The sequence below is a fragment of the Aquarana catesbeiana genome, linkage group LG07 (genome assembly GCF_042186555.1).
Source record: "Aquarana catesbeiana isolate 2022-GZ linkage group LG07, ASM4218655v1, whole genome shotgun sequence".
In the NCBI taxonomy this organism is placed as follows: domain Eukaryota; kingdom Metazoa; phylum Chordata; class Amphibia; order Anura; family Ranidae; genus Aquarana; species Aquarana catesbeiana.
In genome coordinates, this window is record NC_133330.1 from 302,995,106 (window position 1) to 303,022,428 (window position 27,323).

Consider the following 27,323-nt stretch of genomic DNA (forward strand, 5'->3'; position numbering starts at 1 on the left):
TAAGGGCAGCACACCGACTGCATCACACCGCAGAGCTCCGCATGTGCAGGGCGCTGCTGTCTCTGCGCGTTATTCCAAAAGTTCTTTGGTGTGGTCCTTTTTTGAGACAAGTGCATCAGATCCCACCTCTGCTATTTGCAACATATGTCTCAAGCGTATCTCGCGTGGCCAAACATCACCTTGGGCTTGGGCACCACATGCTTGACCAGACAAATCCTTGTTTCACTAAAAACCCCAAATTTTCAATTTACCAAAAAGCTTAAAAATAGATTTTTTGGCTGGAGCTACACTTTAAAAATGTACCAGTTCAAAATTACAAACAGATTCTACTTAACAACAAACCTACAGTCCCTGTCTTGTTTGCACCGCCTGTATACTGCTGTTCAGAGTATATAGGGCCTGGGGGCCCCACGCCTTTCCTTTTTTTAATTTGGGTGCGGGGTTCCCCTTAATATCCATACAAGACCTAAAGGGCCTGGTAATGGACTGGGGGGGGGGGGGGGTACCCATGCCGTTTGTCTCACTGATTTTCATCCATATTGCCTGGACCCGACATTACATTAAAGCTGCAAGCAGTTTTAAATGACTTTTATTCATTTAAAAATGTCATTTTGTGCAGGGACTGTTCTAAGCATGGGAAACACGCGCCACTTTACAGGCACATTATAGACACCCCCCAGGTACGATATTTAAAGGAATTTTTCACTTTTTTTTCACTTTAAGCATCATTAAAATCACTGCTCCTGAAAAAAACGTCCATTTTTAAAACTTTTTTGCATTGATACATGTCCCCTGGTGCAGGACCCGGGTCCCCAAACCCTTTTTAGGACAATAACTTGCATATTAGCCTTTAAAATTGGCACTTTTGATTTCGAACGTTCGAGTCCCATAGACTTTAATGGGGTTCTAAAGTTCGTGCAAACTTTTGGTCCGTTCGCAGGTTGCAGTGCGAACTGAACCGGGGGGTGTTCGGCTCAACCCTAGTGGTGGCTGGTGGTATAGGTCACCAGCCCCGCACCTACCCCATCTAGGTCGCGGGCAGCGCTTCCTCTGGGCTGCGTGTGGTGGCTTCCCCTACGTCTCCTCCCTCCTCCTCCTCAGGGGCCAATAGGATTGCTTCTCCTCTCGGCCAGTGGGATGACGGGTCTCAGGACCTACTTCCTGATTGGCCAGGAAGAGAATCAGGAAGACAACACCAAATATTAATTCGCTATTGTCACACAACTGGGTGGGCTCAGGGCAAAGTGCTGGACATCATATGATGCCCAGTCAGGATAACTGATCCCCCGCCCGGCCGTCATTCTGCTATAGGTTGTGAGGGAAGGAGTAAATTAATATCTTGGCAATTATGTGGGCAGGGCGGGCTCAAGGGGCAACTGCTTTGGGCCCCACAACAATGACTGGGCCCAGGGCAGCTGACCCTTTTTCCCCATGTTAAAGACGACCCTGCTTGGGACCCGGGCCCTGCTGGCCAGATCACCAGGTGAAAATACATGAAAAAAAGAAAACAAATGCATCCACCACATTTAAAGCGGTAGTCAATAAAAAAAAAGGGTCCCCTGGCAGAATTTAACCATAATGTACTAGTATGCACAGCACACTAGTACATTATGACATACTTACCTACAAACGCAGCCCTCCAGAACTGCGCTCTCGCCACTCTCCCTTGTCCCTGGCAGGTTTCATCTTCGCCCAGTCTTTCTTCTGGGTTTCCGATCTTCGGTTTCTTGATTGGCTGTGCCGGGGAGACGTCACATCGCAGCGGCACACAGAGCGAGTCGTAAATGTAGTCTGAGCTGCGCATGTGCGGCTCAGACCACATTACTTGCTGACAGGCAGGGGGATGATTTATGACAGAAGAGACCTCTAAGGTGTCTTCTGTTAAATAAACCCTGCCTGTCAGCGAGTTTTGTAAAACGTGACTTTACTACCACTTTAAGGATCAGTAAGCTACAATATATTAAGTTTTTGTTTAGGTTTGGATACGCTTTAGTATAAAGCCTTATTGAGTTTGGTTCAAGACTTATACAATGTTCAGAACTGCTGTTAATTATGACCCCCAAACTTTTTCAAGCTTAAATTGGTATGCCTGGCTAATATACAGTAAAGATGTGTATATTTAGAATTCCAGGGACAATATTAAAAGGTCTTTACGTCAGGAGCTGTGGTGACCTTCCAGTTTATTAAAATGACCTTTCTGGTGTAGAAGAGCAGCAGCTGTATTAGATGTTTAAGGTGCTTATCCATTATACAGTTATGATAATATGGCGAGTAGATAATGGTCTAGGAAGTGTGGTAGATCACATTGCAAAGTCTTTGTTAGCAAGTAGTATTTGTTGCCAGTAAGGTGTGAGTGTAAAGCATGATCAGAAGACACCAAAAACATTCACTGGTTTTGTGGATGAACGGGTTCCCTCCTTTTCCTCAAAGTCCACTTTAGCTAAGGATGGGAAGCTTCTAGACCAGGGGTGCCCAACATTTGAGGAGCGAGGGCCACTATGGACTTGGTAACGCGGGTCACAGTGAGCGTAAAGGGGGGACGGCAGGTCTGTGTCCACTTTGCATATGTAGAGCAGACATGGATGCAACCCGCTCTACCTTAAGGGCCCTCCCATCTACCCAGACAGAAGGGGACAAATACCCTTCTGTTTTTTTTTAAGGAGATCGGATTGCAGATAGGCGGGTGTAAACAGACATGAGTCCATTTACATCTGCCGCTCTATAGAGGCGAATGGAGAGTCTGTTTGAGTCCACCTGAAAAACAGACAGGCGGACCTGATCGGACCGATCATGTGAAATGGGCCTAAGGCTGCTTTCACACTGATGCACAGCGGTTTACCTGCTCCTCAACTGACCTCAATCTTCACTTCTTCCTCAGGATTCCTGCAGCTGGCTGGTATTGCCAGTGGGTACTGCTGACAGGTGCTGGTATTGCTGGCTGGTACTGCTGGGGGGTACTGTTGGCTGGTACTGGTACTGCTGGCTGGTACTGGTACTGCTAACTGGTACTGCTAGATAGTACTGCTGGCGGGTATTGGTACTGATGGCTGGTACTGGTACTGCTGGTGGGTACTGCTGACTTGTACTGCTACTGCTGGCTGGTACTGGTACTGATGACTGGTAGTGCTTGCGGGTACTAGTACTGCTGGCTGGTACTGCTTGCTGGTACTGATACTGGTGGCTGGTACTGGTACTGTTGGCGGGTACTGCTGGCTGGTACTGGTACTGCTGATTTATACTGCTGGTTGTTACTGATGACTGGTACGGATGGTGGGTACTGGTACTGCTGGCGGGTACTTTTGGCTGGTACTGGTACTGCTGGTTTATACTGCTGGCTGGTACTGATGACTGGTACGGATGGTGGGTACTGGTACTGCTGGTGGGTACTTCTGGCTGGTACCAGTACTGCTGATTTATACTGCTGGCTGGTACTGATGACTGGTACGATGGCGGGTACTTCTGGCTGGTACTGGTACTGATGACTGGTACTACTGGCTGGTACTCTACTGCTGATTGGTACTGGTACTGGTACTGCTGGCTGGTACTGGTACTGCTGGTTGGTACTGGTACTGTTGGTTGGTAGTGGTACTGCTGGCTGGTACTGGTACTGCTGGTTGGTACTGGTACTGTTGGTTGGTATTGGTACTGCTGGCTAGTACTGGTACTGATACTGGTGGCTGGTACTGATACTGGTGGCTAGTACTGGTGGCTGTTGTCCCAGATCGCGGGTTCCTGTGTCCCGACCCACCATCCCCGAGCATAATTGTGACAGAAGCATGCAGCTGCAGTAGAGAGCAGAACCGATGCTGCCTGTCACAGGCGGAGTACATTTGGTATCACTCCGCCTGTGAAGAAGCCAGCGCTATACAGGAAGCATCGGCTCTGCTTCCTCTAGCGGCGGCTCCATTCTTCACACTAATGCTTTGAGATGGTGGGTCAGGAACCCGAGATCTGGGCTTGCCGACCCACCATCTCAGAGCAAGACATAGTGGGCCACATCGGAGGGCCAGCGGTTGGGCACCCCTGTTCTAGACCAACTTTTTTCAACCAGGATTTCGTTCTACTAGATGTTTCTCGAGCAATGAGCAGTTTCTGAATCTCAGATAAGCAACCATTGACACCCATGATCTTTTTAGCTATAAACCTGGCCATACACTTATATTTTTCAGGAATCAGCAAACATTTGCTCAGTAAGTGGCATTGCTCTGTTCGACAAAAATCGATTGTTTTGTTGCAGGAGCCTGCCGGAAAATTTTCAGACAAACAGTGTCTATTTGTCCTACTGCACTGTTTAATGTGGAAGGAGGAATCTGTTAGATTTCTTTTGCTCAGCCCACAGGCTGAACAAAAAATCTAACAGTGTATGAACAGTTTAAGAGGGGAGTTCTTCCCATTGATCTCAAATATAAGGTGCATTCTTTCCTGTAACCATCATGCTAATAATCTGTGGAGTCCTTGGGTTCCTCCAGAGATTGCTAGTGGTTCCTTGACCAGTTTCTGCCTATCGGGTAAGTAATCTCTGACACCAATGATCCTTCTTAACGATCTTTTAGGGGGGATTCTTCCCAGTGTCCTAAAATGTAGGGAACATTCTTACTAGTGACCATCACATGAATGTACATGACCTGTAAATATAGTAATTATTAGCAGGGGTGCCCTGAGACCAGAGAGTTATTTCAAGAGTTCCTCCATGTTCGGGAAGTTGACAAAGGCTGCTATAAAGGTTGCTAGTGGTTCACTGAGCTATAAGCAATTTCTGTCTTTCAGGTAAGTAACCGCTGACAAGAACAATCTTTTTATTTGTCTGTAAAGGGAATTCTTTTTAACTGCCACAAATATAAGGAGCATTCTTCCCACTGATCCTGCTAACAATTCATGGAATCCTTGGGTTCCTGAAGAGATTACTAGGGGTTTCTTGGACAATGACCATCAAAGTAAAGTACCATAAGCTGTAGATATAATGATTATTATCAGGGGTTTTCGGAGACCGAATAGGTATTTTAAGGGTTCTTCCATGATCAGAAGTTTGGGAAAGACTGCTCCAGAGGTTGCTAGGGGTTCCTTGAGAAATTTGCAATTTATGCCTCCAATACAAGTAACCTCTGACACAAAGGATATTTTTAGTTTTCTATAAGAAGGGGATTCTTCCCAATGACCCAAATATAAGGAGCATTCTTCCCAGTGGCCATTCTGCTAATAATTTGTGGAACCTTAGGGTTCCTCCAGAGATTGCGAGGGGTTCCTTGAGAAATTAGCAATTTCTACCTCTTGATAAATAACCCCTGACACTGATGATCTTTTTAGCTTCTTCCCAATGACCACAAATGTACAGACAATTCTTCCCAGTAACCATTACACTAATTTATTGTGAGCTGTAGATATAGTAAAAATTAGCACGGGTTCCCAGAGCCTGGAAAGTTATTTCAAGGGTTCCCCCATGTTCTGGAGGTTGATAAAGGCAGCTGTAGACCAATGATTCTCAACCTGATTGAGACCAGAGACCAGTACATTCTTCCAAAACCTTCCATACCCCTGAAATAAAAACAAGTTTATACTCAAAACAATAAAAGTATGGGGCTGCAAAATATGTATTGAAATATTGGAAGGCTTTGGATGGGGCTGGATGTCACTGTTGGGGAGATGGGGCCTTTGAAGGGGGTTAGAGGACTCCAGAGCAGAATTGCTCGACCTGTAGGTGGTGATGTTTCTGGAGGGAGCTTAGGTCTCTCCAGAAGGCTGGGGGGCTTTGCAGGGGCACTGTGGAAGACTGGAGAGCACTGCAGGGGCTGGAGTCATGTGTCACACTGTTAGTGGTTGAGTACACACTGGGGGCACTTTGATGGGGATAACTGATCATAGCACTCTGATAGGGGGACTCTGGTGGGGAAACCTGATGTAAGGGGGCACTCTGATGGGAACCTAGTGTCAGGGGGGCACTCTGATGGGGACACCTGATGTATGAGGGCAATCTGATAGGGGCATCTGATGTAAAGGGGCACTCTGATGGAGACCCTGCTGCAAGGGGACATTCTGATGGGGACCCTGATGTAAGGGGACACTCTGGTGGGGAAACCTGATGTACAGGGGCACTCTGATGGGGACCCTGATGTAAGGAGGCAGTCTGATGGGAACCTAATGTAAGGGGGCACTCTGATGGGGACACCTGATGTATGAGGGCAATCTGATGGGGACCCTGATGTAAGGAGGCAGTCTGATGGGGACCCTAATGTAAGGGGACACTCTGATGGGGACCCACTCTGATGGGGATAACTAATCATATGCAAGGGGACACTCTGATGGACACCTTGATGTAAGGGGGCACACTGATGGGGACCCTGATGTAAAAGGACACTATGGTGGGGAAACCTGATGTACAGGGGCACCCTGATGGGGACCCTGATGTAAGGAGGCAGTCTGATGGGGACACCTGATGTATGAGGGCAATCTGATGGGTGCACCTGAAGTAAAGGGGCACTCTGATGGAGACCCTGCTGCAAGGGGACACTCTGGTGGGGACCCTGATGTAAGGAGGCAGTCTGATGGGAACCTAATGTAAGGGGGCACTCTGATGGGGACACCTGATGTACGAGGGCAATCTGATGAGGGCACCTGATGTAAAGGGGCACTCTGATGGAGACCCTGATGTAAGGGGGCACTCTGATGGGGACTCTGATGTAAGGGGACACCCTGGTGAGGAAACCAGATGTAAGGGGGCACTCTGGTGGGGAACTTGATGTAAGGGGCACTCTGATGGGAAATTAATGTAAGGGGGCACTCTGATCGAGACTCTGATGTAGGGGGGCACTCTGATGGGGATAACTAATCATATGCAAGGGGACACGCTGCTGGACACCTTGAGGTAAGGGGACACACTGATGGGGATCCTGATGTAAGGGGACACTCTGATGGGGACCCTGATCTAAGGGGACACTCGGGTGGGGAAACCTGATGTACATGGGCATTCTGATGGGGACCCTGATGTAAGGAGGCAGTCTGATGGGAACCTAATGTAAGGGGGCACTCTGATGGAGACACCTAATGTAAGAGGGCAATCTGATGAGGGCACCTGATGTAAAGGGGCACTCTGATGGAGACCCTGATGTAAAGGGGCACTCTGATGGGGACTCTGATGTAAGGAGACACTCTGGTGGGGAAACCAGATGTAAGGGGGCGCTCTGGTGGGGAACCTGATGTAGGGCACTCTGATGGGAAATTAATGTAAGGGGGCACTCTGATGGAGACTCTGATGTAGGGGGGCACTCTGATGGGGACACCTGGTGCAAGGGGGCACTCTGATGGGGAAAACTGATCATGTGCAAGGGGGCACTCTGATGGACACCTTGATGTAAGGGGACACACTGATGGGCACCCTGATGTAAAGGGGCACTCCGATGGAGACCCTGATGTAGGTGGGCACTCTGATGGGGAAACCTATTATAAGGGGGTATTCTGATGGGAACCTGATGTGAAGGGGGGCTCTGATTGGTACTCATGATGTAAAGGGGGGCTCTGATAAGGACATCTGATATAAGGGGGCACAGGTTCTGTTTAATCACCCTAATCTAATGACAGCCTTCTACATACAAGGTGTTTCCTGGGTGTTGAAATGAAGCCCCTTGACTTTTTTTTACTGCACCCCCTGGGGAAATAATAGATCCGATCCTGCTAGGAGGACCCTGGGCTGGCGGTCTCAGCTGATCCTAAAGAACAAGTGGAAGATCCTTCCCATTATTTGCACATCTGCACTACTTCTGCCCCTGAATGTATTTGACTTCCATGTTGCACACTGAATAGCCTCCAAGTCAGCCCCGACTGTACAGTATGTAATGAGTGGGCTGAGCTCCCCCTGACATACACACACACAGTGCCATATAGTACACAGCAGCTGCTGATGTCATCAGGAATCAGTGTGTGCTGAAATCTAACACCACTGGGCAGGATCGTCTCGCAGTCACAGGCGATCAGCACTGAGCGGCTCCTTCTCTGCTTTCTGCCACTTCTGTCTCTCCCCGACTCTCTGCCCGACTGTCTCTCCCCGACTTTCGCAGGAGCGGAGTCAGCTGCGCGTGCCATGTGTAGGGACTGATGGGTGCCGGTGCCGCCAGCCTGCCAGCCATGCAGAGGTGCCGAAGTGCCAGTCACCACCTCCACCTCTCACTCGCCTTCTGATTTCGACTGGATCCTCGCTGCGCGGACAAATGCAGACAAATGCATTTAGGAGCCCAAAGGACAAGGAGTGGATACATCTCTCCCACTGCAAAAACGTAAGTCCCTGCTGCTTGGGGGGAGGCTGCAGACCTTGGAATGCCCTGACAGCACTTGCTGGGATCTGTAGTCTCCCCCCCCCCCAGTTACTGCTGGATACCCCCCAGGGATGGCTGTATTCACCCCATGGAATGTCAGTGTTTAATGACAGAACAGGAACTTTTGGTTACATCTGATAAGTTGTAATTATGAATGTCTGGCTTACATGAGCTGTGTATGGGACGTTGCTCTGACTTGCTGCAGCAAGAGAGGGGGGCTATTTATGAAACTGCTGCTTCACAGCTGGCACCAGGATGAGGAGGGGGCATTGGGACTTTAAAGGGTGGAAATTCTATGTATGAAAGAATGCACAGGGCTTGATTTACTAAAACTGTAGAGTGCAAAATCTGGTGCAGCTCTGCATAGTAACTTTCAGGTTTTGTTGTCAAAGCTTAATTGAACAAGCTGAAGTTAGAAGCTGATTGGCTACTATGCGGAGCTGCAACAGATTGTGCACTTTCCAGTTTTAGTAAATGAACCCTGCTGGTGCAATATTCAATGGGCTACTCTTAGCAGCACTCTCTACTTTGTATCTTCTATGGATAGTGGGGTCACCTAAATTATTTTGCAACCCCATGTCTCCTAATGATGCCAGATTTAAAGATATTTTGGATATTTTTTAAAAAGAAGCAAGAAATCAGGTTGCTATGAGCAACTGATGGGCTCTTGTTTTTCATTAATATTTAGGCTTGTGTTCCCTAAACCACCAGATCCTGGAATGTGTCACTAAATTAGAAGTTCTCTGACTTGCTGCAGCAAGAGAGTAGGATTATTTATGAAAATGAAGTTCCACAGCTGGTGCCAGGGTGAAGAGGGGGCATTAGAACTTTACAAGGATGGAAATGCTATGGACAGAAGTATACATTGTTGCAAATTTGTATCATATTCAAGTGGCTACTCTAGAAGCGCTCTCTACTATGTATTTTTGCAATAGTGGGGTCACCAAAATAATTTTGCATCCCAATGTCTGCTAATGAGGCTTTGAGGAAGTTTGGATATTTCTGAAGCAAAGCAAGAAATCAGGTTGCTAAAGGCAACCAATGGGCTTTTGGTTTTCATTATTGTTAAGACTTAAGTTCCCTAAACCACAAGATCCTGGAATATGTCACTGAATTAGAAGTTCTTCTGAGTTGCTTCAGCAAGTTAGGGGGTTATTTATGAAACTGGAGTTTCACAGCTGGCACCATACACTGGCCAGGTTAGGGGGAATCTTGTAACTTTAAAGCATTGAAATGCTATATTTAGGGGGATCCCCTAATTAATTCTGTACCCTCGTGTATTCTAAAGACGTTGGTTTTGATGAATTTGGGATATTTTTTAGGGTTTCATTATTGTTGAAGCTCAGGTTCCATAAACCACCAGATCCTGGAATGTGTCACTGAATTAGAAGTTCTTCTGACTTGCTGCAGCAAGAGAGGGGGTGATTTATGAAACCAGAGTTCCACAGCTGACCTCATACGCTGGCCAGGTTAGGGGGAGCTTGGAAATGCTATATATAGGGGGTCACCTGATTCATTCTATACCGTAGTGTATCCTAAAGTTGTTGGTTTCAAGGAATTTGAGATATTATTTAGGCTTTCATTCTTGTTGAAGCTTAGGTTCCATAAACCACCAGATCCTGGAATGTGTCACTGAATTAGAAGTCCCTCTGACTTGCTGCAGCAAGTGAGGGGGATTATTTATGAAACTGAAGTTCTAGAGCTGGCACCATACACTCCCAGGTTAGGGAGAGCTTTGTAACTTTAAAGCATGGAAATGCTATACATAGGGAGGTCCGCTAATTATTTCTGTACCCTAGTGTATCCTAAAGCGCTGCACAAACTGTTGGCGCTATATAAATCCTATATAGAAATAATAATATTAATAATAAAGATGCTGGCTTTGAGGAATTTGGGATATTGTTTAGGTTTACATTATTGTTGAAGCTTAGGTTCTATAAACCACCAGATCCTGGAATGTGTCACTGAATTAGAAGTTCTTCTGACTTGATGCAGCAAGTGAGGGGGGTTATTTATGAAACCAGAGTTCCACAGCTGGCACCAGGGTGAGAGGGAGGCATTGTATTCTTTAAAGGGCGGAAATGCAATAGATTGTGAGTTCACCTAATTCATTTTGCAGCCCAGTGTCTCCTAATGATGCTGGCTTTGAGGAATTTTGGATATTTCTTAAGATAAGAAATCAGGTTGCTATGGGCAACCAATGGGCTCTTGGTTTTCCTTATTGTTGAGACTTGGGTACCCTAAGCCACCAGATCCTAGTATGTGTCACTAAATTTGAAGTTCTTCTGACTTGCTGCATGCAAAAGAGGGGGGTTTATTTATGAAATTGGTGTTCCACAGCTGACCCCATACACTGGCCAAGTTAGGGGGGCATTGTAACTTTAAACTGTGGAAATGCTTTTTTTAGTTGGGTCACCTAAATCATTCTGTACCACCAGTGTCTCCTAAGGATGGTGACTTTGATGACTTTGGGAAATCGTCTAGGTTTTTATTATTGTTGAAGCTTAGGTTCCCCTAATTGCACCCTAACCCAGGAGATCCTGGAATGTGTCACTGTATTGGAAGTTGCTCTGATTTGCTGCAGCAAGGGGGGGAGGGGGTTATTTATTAAAAATGACGTTCCTCAGCTGGCACCATATACTGGTCAAGTTAGGGGGAGCATTGTAACTTTAAAGAGTGAAAATGCCATGTATAGTGGTGTCACCTCATTCATTTTGTATCCCAGTGTTTCCTAAGGATGTTGGCTTTGATGAATTCGGTATAGTGTTTAGGAGAAGCAAGTCATCAGCTTGCTATAGGTCTTCATCATTTTTGAACCTTTGGTTCCCTAATTGCACCCGAAACCAGGAGATCATGGAATGTGTCAAAGTATCGGAAATTCCTCTAACTTGCTGAAGCAAGAAAGGGGGGGGGGGTTATTTATGACACTGGTGTTCCACAGCTGGCCTCATACACTGGCCAGGTTAGGGGGAGCATTGTAACTTTAAAACATGGAAATCCTATGTAAAATGGGGTCATCCAATTCATTTTGTACCCCATTGTCTCCTAAAGATGTCAGTTTCGATGAATTTGGGATATTGTATAAGAGAAGCAAGCAGTCTGGTTGCTATAGGTTTTCATTATTGTTGAACTTCAGGTTCCCTAAGTGCACTCTACCCCAGGAGATCCTGGAATGTGTCACTTGTATGGGAAGTTTCTCTGACTTGCTGCAGCAAGGTGGGGATTAATTTATGAAACTGTAGTATTACGGCTGGCTCTATATACAGTGTAGGGGACATTGTAACATTAAAGGGGAGGTATTATTACTAGGGAAATGCTATATACAGTATAGTGGGGGCACCTTACGTGCCCCCTCCCACAATTGTCTCCTAATGATGCTGGCTTTGAGGAAAACTTTAGGAGACATAACAGGTTGCTATGGGCAATAGATGCATTGTTTTTTTTATTATTTAAATGCCCCTTGTGCAGCTTAGGTTCCCTAATCGCACCCTAAACCACTAGATCTGCAATATGTCACTGTATTGGAAAGTCCTCTGACTTGCTAATGCAAGGTCTGGAGGGGGGGGGGGGGGGGGTTTATGAAATTGGAGTATCACAGCTGGCTCCACATACTGGTCAGGTTGGGGGGGGGGCGATGAAACATTAAAGGGAGGATATTCTTGCTATGGAAATGTTAAGTATAATGGGGTCATCTGATGCATTCACACCATCCCAGCATCTCCAAATGATGCCGACTTTGTGGAATGTTGGATATATTTTAAGAGAAATACAAGGAATTTGGTTGCTATAGGCAACAGACGCTCTTTTAGTTTCCATTATTCTTGAAGTCGCCAATGTGCAGCTTAGGTTTCCTAATTGCACTCCCCAACACAAGATCCACAACGAGTCACTGATGTTTAGAGATGAATGAAGAAATGTGTAGAAACAAACATAAGAGTGACAGCAACTTTGATTGTGCAGGTCCTGCGTCCGTGGTACTCGCCCTCTCCTGGGGCCTTTCTCTCTCTTTCTTTTTTCTTCTTTCCCCTTTTTATTCCTCCTCTCTCTTTCTTTTCCTCTTCATTCTTTATATGAAGGCTATTATATGGAGACTGATTTCCCTTAGGGGACAATACAGTATAACTTGTGCTATTTGCCTTACCTCTACCCTGACCCTTTTGGGTCCTGGCAACAATTCACAGTTATGTTAATTTTATTTATTTTTATTTATTTCAGTTACTTATATAGCGCTGTCAATTTACGCAGCGCTTTACATATACATTGTACATTCACATCAGTCATTCTACGTAGATACGCTCTTTCTTTTGTATGTGCCTGTTCAATATTGCCCCTGCGTGGGAAAACCATGGCTTGTCATACTCTCTCGAAAATTAATAAAAATATTGAAACAGAAAAGAGTGACAGCAGAAAAAAGAACAAGTGTTCCATTTAGTCTGCCCCTTTTTTGGTGGTTTTGTTATAGTTTTTTGTTTTTGTTTACTTTTCTTGTCTGAGTATTGATCTATGTTTGTCCCAAGCATGTTTAAATTCATTTACTGTTGACAGGCTCATTACTTCTGCTGGAAGCCTGTCCCAAACATAAACTACTCTTTTAGTAAATTAATACTTTCTAGTAGTTGTCTGTAGCAACTAATCAAGGTATTGTTTTATTGTAAATTTTTGATACATGCAACAGGTTTACTCAGAGTCCGGTTACCCATAGCAACAAAACAGAATGAAATCTAGTTATCAGTGGCAGTGAAATGAATCTTATAAGCTTGCCTTGGGACACTGCGTGCGGAAAATTGATGTCGTTTTCCCCGATAATCTTTCTGAATAAAATGTAAGAAAGCTTGCATGCAAAACAACAATGCTGTTGCCCATAGCAATCAAGTCTGCCCTTGTTTTGTTATTTTCAAGTGCAGGTTTAATAATGAAATCTGTAATGTGTGTGGTTGCTCTGGGTAACCATCCTTTTAACTCTTAACAAATCCTCCGTGTTGTAATTGAAACCCTTCTATCATGGGATTCTAATGCCATGGTACACTGACATGGTGTCAACACAACTAGTACAATCAGTCCTTTTCAAGACGTGTTCTTTATAAGGGCAATAACCCTTAGCAACCTATCAGAATTCAAGTCAGACAAGTCCATGATGGACTCTGATTGGTTGCTATGGCTTAACGCCAAGCTCACAGCGCATGTTGCAATCTGATTATACCGATCAGATCCTTGAGGGCCGGTTTACACTAGCCCCCACTAAGTAAATTGCAGCATTTTACTATGCAGACAACTTAATTTGAAGTGTCACATAGCATAACTTCATGCATATCTCCGCACAGCAATGCAGCCATCCAGTGCACTACGGAATAATGCAGATATGCTAGCATTATGGTGTGAACATGGCACATAAAAATCAAGTGTTTTCTATATGCCTTTCTGGTGACTGCCATTTATCCAGTGCGGAAAAAAACGACAGTTACCGCACATTGTGTAAATGAGCTCTAATGCCGCGTACACACGATCGGACATTCCGACAACAAAATCCTGGATTTATTTCCGACGGATGTTGGCTCAAACTTGTCTTGCATACACACGGTCACACAAATGTTGTCGGAAATTGCGAACGTCAAGAACGCGGTGACGTACAACAAGTACGACGAGCCGAGAAAAATGTGGCTCTTCTGCTTGATTCCGAGCATGCGTGGAACTTTGTGCGTCGGAATTGTGTACACACAATCGGAAATTCCGACAACAGATTTTGTTGTCGGAAAATTTGAGAACTGGCTCTCACATTTTTGTTGGCGGAAACTCCGACCAAAAATGTCCGATGGAGCCTACACGCAGTGGGAATTTCCTACAACACGCTCCCATCGAACATTTGTTGTCGGAATGTCTGATCGTGTGTACGCAGCATTAGATCTACCAAGTATGTAGTGTAAGAGACTGCCTGATTGGATGCAGATTGATTGAATACTTTCAGTAGCTCCTTATATTATATAGTTTTGTTAACTCTAAAGTTAATTGTAGAGAGATTGTATGGTCAGATTGTAATGTGCATGGTGAGCCATATTAGCTAAAACATGGTAACCAGTAATGTTTTGTATTTTTCTTTGAAAGGTATAGTGACTAAATGGGTGTCGCTCTTCCAGCTTTGGGGTTCTAGGTTCGGTTCCCACTAAAGGCACTATCAGTGCATCTGCTCTGGGTGCTACAGTTTTTTTTTTTTGATGTTCCAAAAAGATGGTGTTTGGTTAGCTGTCTTCCACCCAAACTGATCCTAGTTTGTGTATTGGTGTACTCAGTGGTGTCACTAGGGTTGGTGTCACCTGGTGTGGTAATAAAAAATGGTGTCACCCCCCCACGGGGCTCTAAAACATGATGTCACCCCCCCATGTTGGGCTCTAAAACATGGTGTCATCCAAACTCCCCCGCCCCCTGCGCTGCCATGGAGGGGGGGGGGGTGACACCATCGTTCAAATATCACTTCCTCCTTGATGGTGTCATCCCTCTGGCGGGTGTCACCCAGGTGAGGTCTGCACCCCCATAGTGACACCACTGAGTGTCCTGGTACATTGGAGAGGCAGCTCCTTCAACAAAGGGATTGAGTTCCGGTGTTCTTGGTAGTAGTTCTGCAGAATTTTTCTGCACTAAATAAATTAGCACCTCCAGATCAGAATGCAAGCTCTGGTGGTTCTCACTGACACATTCCAAGTGTTCAGGCTTCCCCGGCCACCTGGGATTGTATTTACAGAATGAGAATGACTGTCCTTCCAGCTTGCTGTGACTAACAAATCTTCATCTGCAGGATTCATTTGCTTGTCGATGGGCTTGGCTAGCCGGCTCTAGTCTCCAAACTTCGGCGTAGTTACTCTAAGTGTACAGGGTGAAATTTGTATTTGCCTGGTAGAGCGATGATAATCCTCTTGTTTGCCAAACATGGAAACCAGTGATTTGCAAATAAGGTAACACAACGGAAAGGGGTTGATTTTATGCTACTAAGCTATTTAAAACCTCAGCCGTGGCTGAGCCTCTAGGCCAAGATCACTAACCCACAGCAACCAATCACCTTCTGGTTTATGGAATTAGAATCAGAGGTGATTTCTGATTGGTTTTTGGGTAAATGCAGGGTGCATTTGCTCCGAGGGTTGCACCACCACATTATATGGCTCTTTTTTTTTTTGCTCAAACAGGAAAAGGGAACAGATTCCTCCATCCACACAAGCGAGGTGGTTGGGGGAATCTCCCCTGCTGAGATGAGGGGGTTATTTAATAAAACTGCATGGTGCAAAATCTGGTGCCTATAAACCAATCAGCTTCCAGGTTTTATTGTCAAAGTTTAATTGAACAAACTGAATTTAGAAGCTGATTAGCTACTATGCACAGCTGCACCAGGTGCTGAGTGCTCCAGTTTTTGTAAATCTCCCCCATAGTATTCTGACAGTAGGACTCTCGACAACAAACGCTTTCCATCGTTCTAATGATCGACTTCTCTCAAACAGGAACACCCACATAATCGAAATTTGGCTGGTCCCTGCTGAACTGGTCAAATTTTGATTTATCTATGGCCTCTCTTTAGCCTTTAAAGCTGATATGTTATATATGATACACACAATAATGCAGCTATGTAAGCATTAAAGGGGTGGAAACCCTTGTGTTTTTTCACGTTAATGAATCCTATGCATTAAGGTGAAAAAACACCTGCCAGTCACCGGCCCCCCAGCCCCCCCGATTTACTTACCTGAGCCCCTTCATCTCTTCAGCGGGGATGTGCTGTCCCTCTCTCCATGGGGTCCTGCCTCTTGATTGGATAGATTGATAGCAGTGCAGCCATTGGCTCCCGCTGCTGTCAATCAAATCCAATGACGTGGGTGTCGGGGGCGGGGCCGAGTCCAGCATTCGTGTCTATGGATGCAAATACTGCACTCGGGAGCGCGCCTGCAAGGTATCCACGCGGGAGAGCGCTTCACCTAGGGGGTTATCTGATGCAGGGAGGAGCCGCGAGAGCCGCCAGGGGACACCAGAAGAAGATGTTCGGGGCCACTCTGCAAAATGAGCTGCACAGTGGAGGTAAGTATGATATGTTTGTTATTTAAAAAAAAAAAAAAAATGATCCTTTACAATCACTTTAATACTAGGGGGTGCACTGATACCAGTTTTTTAAGAATGAGTACAAGTACCGATACTTTTTATCAAGTACTCGCCGATACCAATTACCAATACCTATTTTTTTGTGTGGCCCAGTGCGATTTGTGTCAGAATCACATGTGGTTTCTCACAACACTCCTGTGCAAACCCAGGCTGAAGTCACTATGACAAGCCCGGGTTCACATAGGAGCAGTGCGGGAAACCGCATGTGATTCAGACAGGAATCGCACCGCATTCCTGTTCAAATCACATGCAATTCTTTGCAGTGCGATCTGAGCCCATTCATTTTGTATAGGCTCAAATCGCAGCGCACCAAAAAGCATTTGTTTGGGTATCGGAGCATTTGCATGAGTACAAGTACTCATGCAAATGCTTTGTATCAGCACCGGGTATTGGTGCAGCCTTAATTAATACACCATCATTAATGTACCCGATTGTGAGTTGGTATCAGCCACTTGCACTCCGTGCCCAGCATAACACAGAGTGGTGGAGGTAGAGTGCTTCATCACTAACCTTGTCTCAAAATACCAACCAAGCCGCTCTCTTCGGTCTTCCCAAGACCTCCTACTCTCTAGCTTCCTTGTCACCTCCTCCCATGCTTGCCTCCAGGACTTCTCCAGAGCTTCTCCCATCCTTTGGAACTCCCTACCCCAATCTGTCCCCTAATCAATCCATCGTTTTACTGTCTCCATCAACTCATCCCCCACAGCTATTACCTTTTGTATCAATTGACCCTCCCTCCTAGATTGTAACAAGCAGGGCCCACTGATTCCTCTTGTACCAAATTGTGACGTAGCTGTAATGTCTGCCTTCATTTTGTTAAGCACTGCGCAAATGGTTGGCGCTATATATATCCCGTATAATAATAATAAATAATAATGCTGATAGGAGAGAATAGAGTGGCAGAGAGACAAGCTCCTGACTGTGCTACATCTCCAATCACTGTCCAGTCACATGTCCAGGACAACCTGGGCTCAGAAGAATTGTGTTAAATGATGTTGTCATCAGACTGAGGACATCTAGTGGCAAAAAAAGGAGGACATCTCTAGATTGAAGGTGAATATTGCAGCAAAAAGCTGGTGGTATTGGTATTGCATCTTTTACAGCTCATTTACACTTTGTTGGTAGGAGGTTGGGGGGGTGGGGTGGTAAAAACACATGTTTGAGCCACATTTTTACTCCTCCAATTAAGTTGCAAAGGCAGTAGACAGTGTTGTACACATGCCAAGTCTGTAATGCTTTGCTTTACGCCTGTGACAAAAATGATCTCCCCTTGCAGCGCGGTGGTGTGGTGTTAACAAGTGATGAGGAGGCAGCATATCACCTCCACGGTTGGACTGCTATTGCATCACTGGCAGCCACATGTGTAAACATACAGGGGCTGAGGAAGAAGCGACATGCTTTGAAACACGTCCTTATCTCCCAGCGCACTCTCAGCTGTGTCAGGCACCCTCTCCATCCAGGCTCCGTCTTCCATCCTTGGTCGAGTTGTCTCCCTGCAGCAGCGGCTCCCTCCTGCCTGTGCTCTTCTCTCCCTGCTCACGGCTGAAGTAGGGGTATTCCTCAGTGGCTCCAGAGGTGCTCAGTGCATTTTTAACTGTTTGACGACTGCCCCACGTACATGTACTGAGGGGCGGCAGCTTCTCTGGGCAGAATAACGAACCTGTACATCATTCTGCCCTTCCGGGTCTGCGGAGCGTGTGCTCGCTGCCAGCAATCCACTCCCACTATGATTGGACACAGAGGGAACCAATCAGCGGGTCCACCGGACCCGATGGACGCCGGGACCCACCGATCGTTCCAGACAGAGGCAGAACGGCGATCTGCCTATGTAAACAAGGCAGATCGCCGTTCTGTGACAAAGGAAGATAGAGATCCTGTGTTTTTGCTAAGCAGGAACACAAATCTTCCCGCAGTTAAAGCACCTCCCCCACACAGTTAGAAAGCAGTACCTAGGGACACATTTAACCCTTTGATCGCCCCTAATGTTAACCCCTTCCCTGCCAGTGTCATTAGTACAGTGACAGTGCATATTTTTTTAGCACTGATCACTGTATTGGTGTCACCGGTCCCCAAAAAAGTATCAAAAGTGTCACTTGGTGTCTGATGTATCTGCCGCAATGTCGCAGTCCCGCTATAAGTCGCTGATCGCCACCATTACTAGCAAATTAAAAAAAAAATCCATAAAAATATCGCATAGTTTGTAGACGCTATAACTTTTGTGTAAACCAATCAATATACGCTTTTTGTGATTTTTTTCTACCAGAAACATGTAGCAGAACACAGGCCTAAATTGATAAAGAAATTCGATTATTTTTTTTTAAATTTTTGATGTGTTTTATAGCAGAAAGTAAAAGTTTTTCTTTTTTTTTCAAAACTGACGGTCTTTTTTTGCCTACAGAGCAAAATATAAAAAGGTGATCAAATACCACCAAAAGAAAGCTCAAATTTTGGGGAAAAAACACATCAATTTTATTTGGGTACAGCGTCACGCGACCTCGCAATTGTCAGTTAAGTTAACGCAGTGCTGTAAAATGGCCTGGCCATGAAGGGGGGTAAACCTTCCGGATGTCAAGTTGGTAATTCATGAATAAATATTGTTCACCTTGTTTACTACACTATGGAGGTTGCGCTTGTCTTTTCCCTTTTGTTTTTGCATGTGTAAACATAACCTTAGTGGTGCATTAGGGGTGTTCAAACTTAAAAATGTTGACGTCCGGGAAGCCCAGGTGCTTTGTACAGCCGGCCTTAGATTGGACTTCATTGGTGTGAAAAATGTTATTTTTGGTGTGGAGAATTTTTTTATTTTATTTTACTCATTATTGTCTTGATGTTTTTGGTTGGGGTTCTGCTTTCAATAAAGGAGTGAGAGTCTCTCCCTTATCAGGATGGATTTCCAAGCCCCTGGCTGCTGCCTGTCCATTCATAACACTGGTGTCACTGAATCCCTTACAGTTATGACGAGGTTAAAGATAAATGCACCGCTTGTGGTAACTTGTCGCTTTCAACTTCTCTCGCTCTCCCCCTCATCTCCTTGGTAGGACGGCTTCTTAAATAAGACAAATATTTGAAAGAGATGACAGCAGATGAATTTGTTTGTATAGCAGCCTGCAAAATACACCCCAGAGAGCCATCACAGACATGACAGAGTAAATAGGGACTCACGGCCCCCTCGGGGCTGGAACTGACGGGCAAGCTATGGATGGAAATAGCTGGGAATGAAAGTTTTGGAGGACAAAAATGGGAAGCCTAGGGACCTGCGGTCAGGACACACACACCGACACAGTGTAAAATCTATTTGTAGAGGACAGTCGGTGTCAGTCATGTCCATTCTTAGCCCTTCTATTTGTGGCAGGAATGACACCAGGGTTTGGAAGTCCGGAGAGACACAAGCCCAAAGCCCCCATATGTTAGCAGTTTTCGAGACGCCATGGTTCACATATTTGTATGAACTTGCTGTGAGAGGAACATGGGCTTCAACCACTGGGGGGTTCTCCGATCGTACTATCCTGGAGTCACATTACACACGCTCCACAGGAACACATATAGCTAGGTTTATTGATATATGGAAACTCATGGAAAGGACTATAGGAGGTGATTTGTTTAAAGTTGAAATCCAACTAAAATGCTATAGAAATACAAGAGGCTTGTGTAGTCCTTCTTGAATCTTGGTGTGCTTTGTGTATTTATTCAGTATCTGAGCAGTAATCCAGTGTGAAGCTTTATGCAGGAGCTTCTTGTAATAAAGACCTGTTACTGTTGCTCTCTCTCCTTTTGCAGGATGACTGGTCTTGTCTCCGCCCCCTCCTTTAGTTAAATATACAGTAAAACCTTGGATTGCGAGCATAATTCGTTCCAGAAACGTGTTTGTAATCCAAAGCACTTGTATATCAAAGCAAATTTCCCCATAAGAAATAATTGAAGCTCAAATGATTAGTTCCACAATCATTTATTCATCAGTCCTTTCGTTTATACTCCATATAAAAAGATTATAGTAATGTGATTGTGTAACCATAAAAAGTCCATCCACAAATGGAAGCCTCCACAAGGGGATTGGAAGCAAATTCCAGCAGGAGCTACAGAGTATAACAGAGAAGAGAGGCTCCTCTAAGTGTAGCAATATGTTGCTAAATGTTGTACCTTTATTAACCCCCCTGGCGGTATTCCCGAGTCTGGCTCGGGGTGAGATTTTAGTACCAAAAGCGGTAACCCCGAGCCAGACTCGGGATCGCATCGCTGGATCCTGGAAGACGCGACTCACCTTGTCTCCGGGATCCCGCGATGTTCTCCCGCTGTGTTCGGCGGCCGGATCTTCCGCCCGATCCACTGTGTGCCCTGGCTTCCGTTCCCTGCGAGCGTAGCGACGCAGGGGGTGGAACCGGCGGCAAATTCAAAATGTATAAAGCACAAACACACTGACACATTGTAATCCTATTGGATTACATTACAAAATATAATAAATATTAAAAAATTGACCTCAGATTGCCCCCCAGTGCTTTGTCCAGTGCCCCTGCCTGCAGTTTTACTGTACTTTGTGTCTGGAAACTGCAAAGCGACCATGGCATCCAAAAAGCGCGCTTCAACATCAAAAGCGACATATGACCTGCTGGAAAACAGCGACAGCGAGACAGAATCGCTTGCAGATGTGAGTGATAGCGAATCATGGGGAAGTTCGTCATCAGGCACGGAAAGCGATTTCAGCGATGATCCTGCGACTTTGCCCAGCGATGTGCGGACTTGGTGCTCGATTGATTGCGGTACAGAGCACGCAGCGCCCCCAAGATTCCCGTTTACCGGAGCGCCTGGTATAAAAGTGGAGGTTGAAGATGACAGCCCCTTGGGATACCTCCAACTCTTTTTGACTGATGAGGTCATAGAAATAATTGTTACAGAGACCAATCGGTACCAGGAACAACAAGCTGCTATACCGCAGAGGTTTTCAAGGAGCAGAAAATGGGAACCAGTGACCAAGGAGGACATCTGGAAGTTTCTGGGCCTAATTATTCTCCAGGGAGTGGTGGGCAAACCCCTGCAAAAGTGGTACTGGACAACCAACAAAATATTAGCCACTCCTTTTTTTGGCACCATAATGTCGGAATACAAATTTTCACTCATAATGAAATATCTGCATTTTCAAAACAATGATGAATTTGATGAGACTTCTCATCCAGCTCCAAAACTGAAAAAAATTTGGGACTTATATCAAATTATTCAGAAAAATTTCCAGCAGACCTATATACCAGACAGAGACGTCAGTATCGACGAAAGTCTTATGGCCTACAAAGGAAGACTTAGCTGGATACAGTACATCGCGTCTAAGAGAGCGCGATTCGGCATAAAATCATTTATGCTCTGTGAAGCCAGCACTGGTTATATATGGAATTCGGTCCTTTACACCGGGAAAGGGACGAAATTCAACGACAGATTCAGTCAATATGGAATGGCAACCGCTTCTGTTCTCACTTTGATTGAGCCATTGTTGAATCAGGGGTACTGTGTAACCACAGATAATTTTTATACTTCTCCAGAACTCTATGAGTTCCTTATACAACACAAGACAGATGCTTACGGGACTGTTAGAGCTAACCGGCGTGACATGCCGCCAACCTTTGCCAAAAAAAAGCTCACTGCAGGAGAAATAGTTGCCTGGCAAAAAGGCAAAATGATGGCACTAAGATGGCGAGATAAAAAAGATGTGTGCCTAATGAGTACCATTCACAACACCTCTACTGTCATGGTACGTACAAAAGTTGGAAAAGATGTTATGAAACCTCAAGTCGTAATGGACTACAACAACACAATGGGAGGTGTTGACAGAGCTGACCAGGCCATGACTTTTTATCCTGCTATGAGAAAGCAACAAAAAAAATATTATAAAAAAATCTTCAGGCATCTTCTTGAACAGTGCCTGTGGAACGCTTTCATTCTTCTAAAAAAAAAGAGTGACAGGCCTGTGATTCATGCAGACTTCGTTTGGAAAGTTGCAGAACTCATATTTCTGAAGCACCAAACACCGACCACTGTAAATCGATCTGGACGTCGTGCTGCTGGCGTTGTGAACCCGGAACGTCTGACAGGTCGACACTTTGTGGACCACATTCCACCAACAGAAAAGAAGGCAGCACCCACAAGGATGTGTGTGGTTTGCTGCTCTAAACGTGACGACACAGGAAGGAAAGCCAGAAAAGAAACCCGGTTCTACTGTCCTGACTGTGACGTCGGACTTTGCGCTGTACCCTGTTTTAAAATTTACCATACCCGAGACGTTTACTAAAAGCAATATGACTACTAATATTGCACTCTTGTTTGGACAAAAAAAATGTCAGTGTTTTTGATCTATATTATTTACTAAAATTTATTGAATAAAAAGTATTATTACTATTATATTATTATTTGTTATTATTTATAGTTATTTATTATATTATAATTTATGATTTTGTGTTTCAAACTTTATCATACCCAGGATGTCTACTAGACTCTTGTTTGGACAGATTTCAGTGAGTTATTCCTAAGAATTACAGGCCTACAATATAAAACGCCACATTTCCATGCAAAAATAATGGTACCGCTTTCAGCACCTAAAATCTGAAATAATCATACCGCCAGGGAGGTTAAATGTAACCATATTGCTACACTTATGCCCTTTACACACGACCGGTTTTGCCGTGGGAATAAACTCCAAAGGTTTCTCCCATGGAATTCTATTCAAGCGGTCTTGCCTACACACGGTCACACCAAAGTCCGACCGTCCAGAACGCGGTGACGTACAGCACGTACGACGGGACTAGAAAAAGGAAGTTCAATAGCCAGTAGCCAATAGCTTCCGTCTCGTACTTGCTTCAGAGCATGTGTCGTTTTTGGTCCGTCAGAACAGCATACAGACGAGCAGTTTACCCGATAGGAATTGGTTCCGTCTGTAATATTTAGAACATGTTCTATTTCTAGGTCCGTCAGAATTTTCGAAAAAGAAAGTCTGATGAGGCAGACACACGATTGGAATATACGATGAAAAGCTTCCATCTGACTTTTTCTGTTGGACATTCTGCTCGTGTGTACACGGCATAAGAGGCGCCTCTCTTCTCTTTTATACTCGGTTGTGACATGACACTACTTGTATATCAAGACATCGCTTGGATATCAAGTCAAAATTTATTAAAAAATTTTGCTTGTCTTGCAAATGCTCTCAAACCAAGTTACTCTCAAACCAAGGTTTTACTGTACAACAAAAGCCAGACAACCAGGCATACAGAACAAACAAACAAAAGCCAGACAACCAGGCATACAGAACAAACAAACAACACAAGACAGCATCACAAGGCCATCCGTATAACTCCAAGGCTAATACCAATCCCATCTAACACAGTTATATCGTTCAGATTCCAACAAAAAATGTATTGCAGATAAAATATAAAATATAACTACTCACAAGTGTAGGTAGTAAAATTACTCATCAAGCCACTACAAGTGGCTGCAATCTCCCAGCTTTACCAAAACCTCTAGCTCAAGAAGGACCTCAGCAGGGTCTCTGCTGGTTGACCCATTTCGAGGGATGTCCTTCTTCATCAGAGCCCTCTGACGAAGGAGGACATCCTTCGAAAAACACGTCAGCCACTTGTAGTGCCTTGATGAGCGATTTTATTACCTACACTTGTGAGTAGTTACAGTGCGCCCTCTGTTTTTATCTATTTTCCACAGTGTTCTGAGGACAATCCCAGTCCTAGAGGGCAGCAAGGCTTTAAAGTAACATCCACTTCTGACTACAGAGTTCACTTCTGATTTGGAATATCACAACTATGCGCAGGAGAATATCGTTGATATCGTTCGGAATATGTGAGTCCAAAAATGGTCATAACAGTATTGCAATTTGCCGGCTCCCATACCCATGAAATACATACTGTACATGAGACAATGAATATTTAAACGCCACATAAACGGTTTATAAATAGTCCCCACGCAGTACGCTGGACATACAGTACATTTTTTACCTTAAAGCAGATCTTCACTGCATCTGAGCACCACAAGCCAAAAACAATATTGCATTTATTTTTAAGATTCAAAGCAAACTCCCCCATCCATCCATGTCTCCATACTTTATTTTGTTGAGAAATCACTTTGAAAAACTCCCCCTAGTGTTTCTGGCCCTGGCCATCTTGAGTAAGGGCAAATGATTCATGTAGCATTTACTTCCTGGAATCCATTGGCCCTTAGCTCAATCATGCATGCAGGAGGGTGTTCTTAGCTGAGAAAACCCCTCCTCCTCTCCTCCCCTCCTGAAGACTCCTAGGATGTATGACATTGTTTGCCTAGGCAAGAAACCAGGAAGTAACTGATGTAAAAAAAAAAAAAACGAAAACAAGTAAATATGATATACTTTCCTATTTAGTAATGCTACCCTATCAGCATGGGGATTAAAAATAATGAATGTTCTACTTTAATGCAAGGAATGCATTAAGATAAAAATTGATTTGACTTTATGACATCTTTAATACATCATTAAATGTATATTTTAAATACAAGCACTATAAATAGGTGAATTTGATCTGGTATCAACCTCATTCAGTTTCTGTACAGCAGAGCTGGAGTGTGAGAGGATGAAACAGCACAAGGAACCATTTATGTGCAGACAAGAAGCATGCTGATGGGAGGAGAGAGCAGAGTGACAAAGTGATGAGTTCATCACTGTGCTGCTTCTCCTTGCCCTATCTACTCACAGGCTGGGGCGGTCCAGGACGACCTGACCTCAGAGGAAGTGGATGAATAATGCTGGTCATTAGGCTGAGTACATCTAGTGGCAAAAAGAAGTACTGCATCGGAAATATTGTAGCAAAAGCAGGTTTTGTTGTTTAATCTTTTATTGGGCTATTCTTTTTTATCTTGTTATTTTTCTATGGAGTTCTCCTTTAAATTTTAGGTACTGTTCCTTAGCAAGGAGAGGAGGTAAAACTGTTAACTGGCTTTTTTTAAGTGATTACAGCAACTTATCATTGAAAACAATGTCTTGCTTTTCCATCAGACGGGAGTCATTTTTTTAGGTGGCAGTTTCATTTGGTTTCTCCCACTCTTTCCTGAAGTTGAGACACATTCCAGATCGTACATTGAAGGGCGCTCTGGATACCCCTTGGCATGTCATGAAGCAGGCACCCATACAAACACAGCTGTAAATAACCCTTTCTAATGGCAGGCCGTTAAAATTCTGGAATGAGTGAACGATGCCTGGTCCTTATTATTATACATTATAATACAGGATTTATATAGCGCCAACAGTTTGCGCAGCGCTCAACAAAATGATATGTGTGTTTGTGCTGCTTTATGAAGCTGGGTTGCAATGTACATTTCATACAATCTTGGTACAAACTTTCAAGTTTCCTGCAGCTGGTCTTGAACCCTGTTAGGACACGCAGTGCGCACATCTAGTTTACAGCTGATAATGAAGATCTGCCAGCACAGTACAGGCCATGAATTGTGGTAAACGTAACTCCCCAGCCCCCTCAGCCCCCTCAGCCCCCTTTTGTTTTCCTTAAGTTATGTGAATGGAAACAAATAACATATACAAAGTAGGTGCTATCCCACTTTGGCAGCAAAAGTGAATATACACTTTTCACATTTGCCTACCGCCTAACTGGGAATGAACGTCATGATTTTGATGTTAAATACCGTTGTTATGGCAGCAGCTGGCTGCCATAACCCCGGTACAGGAAGTTACGAATGGGCTAGGGACTATAGGTTTGTTCTTAAGTCGAATATGTTCGTAAGTCGTAACAGCATGCGCAGAACGGCAGAGACGTCGTTTTCCGATGTTCTGTCGAAAGTGCCCGCCATCGAAAAGTGCCCGCGCATGCGCAGAACGGCAGAGACCTCACTCCGCCTCCCGTTCGTAAGTAGGAGTCGTCCGCAAGTCGGATGTTCGTAACTCGGGGACTGGCTGTATCTTTTTTTTCCTTTAGGCGGGCGGCTTTCAGATAAAAGTGGTCCCATAGGCGGTGGGAGAGGTGCCCCCCTCCCGCCGCTTCTCGGTTGTTTCTGAGCTTACCGGAGCCGTTGGTAAGCCTGGAACTGATTCGATGCGGTCAATAGCTAGACAGGAAGTCGAATGAGGGCAAGATAGCCTCTACTCAGCTCTTTGCCCTTGGAGGACCTCCAACGTCACTTCCGGTCTTTAAAGCAAGAGTTAAAGCAAGCAAGTTCCAGTCTTAACATTTTTTTTACAGTATTCAGCTACAATAAATACAAATAACAACCTTTGTAAAAGATTATTTTTTTTTACTCACCTTTTCAGGTCTGTTGCTAGGGGGTCCCTCGTAACCTGCCTCTTCCTCTCCAAGGCGCCTGACGTCATTTCCCTCGGCGCCCGTGCTTGCTAGTGCTCCTGAGAGATGTCTGTCATCATTTCTCAGGAGTCACTGGGCAGCGGCGAGGGCTTCATTGTCATCACATGGTGGGCGGGCACTTCCGATGACGCCGCCCGTTGTGATGTCAACGTCAGAAGTGTACGGTGCTGCGCCGTACATACTGTGCATGCGCGAGAACGGGCAGTGCATGCTGGTCCCTCAGCTGCACCAGAGCCCGGAAGATAGTGCTTGTGGGCCTCACATGCCCACAAGCACTATGGAAACTTCTAGTAAACAGGAATATAAGATTTATTCCTCTATGAAATCGGCATTCGAGAGCCGATTAATCACACAAGCGTGAGTGTTCTAAATAAGCCTTAGAGAAAAAAAATATGCATCCTAAAAAAAAAAAAATTTTAACAGTGGGACCCCAGCTTTAAGTGTCAATTTTTTTTTCTTTTGCTTTTAAAGGTAAATGAGAGATCTGGGGTCTTTTTGACCCCAGATCTCTCAATAAAGAGGCTTTTTCCTTGTAATAGGAATAAAAGTAATAATAAATAAATAA

General features: G+C 44.8%; 1 protein-coding gene across 1 annotated transcript in view; it reads left to right on the forward strand.

The window, feature by feature from the left end:
* Positions 1 to 7,935: 7,935 nt before the first annotated feature.
* Positions 7,936 to 27,323, forward strand: part of COL24A1 (collagen type XXIV alpha 1 chain) — a 418,688-nt gene continuing 399,300 nt past the window's right edge. Inside the window, exon 1 of the mRNA XM_073593602.1 lies at positions 7,936 to 8,264. Within this exon, the coding sequence (XP_073449703.1) occupies positions 8,209 to 8,264 (56 nt within the window). The 5' untranslated portion in view covers positions 7,936 to 8,208. The remainder of the gene's footprint in view (positions 8,265 to 27,323) is intronic.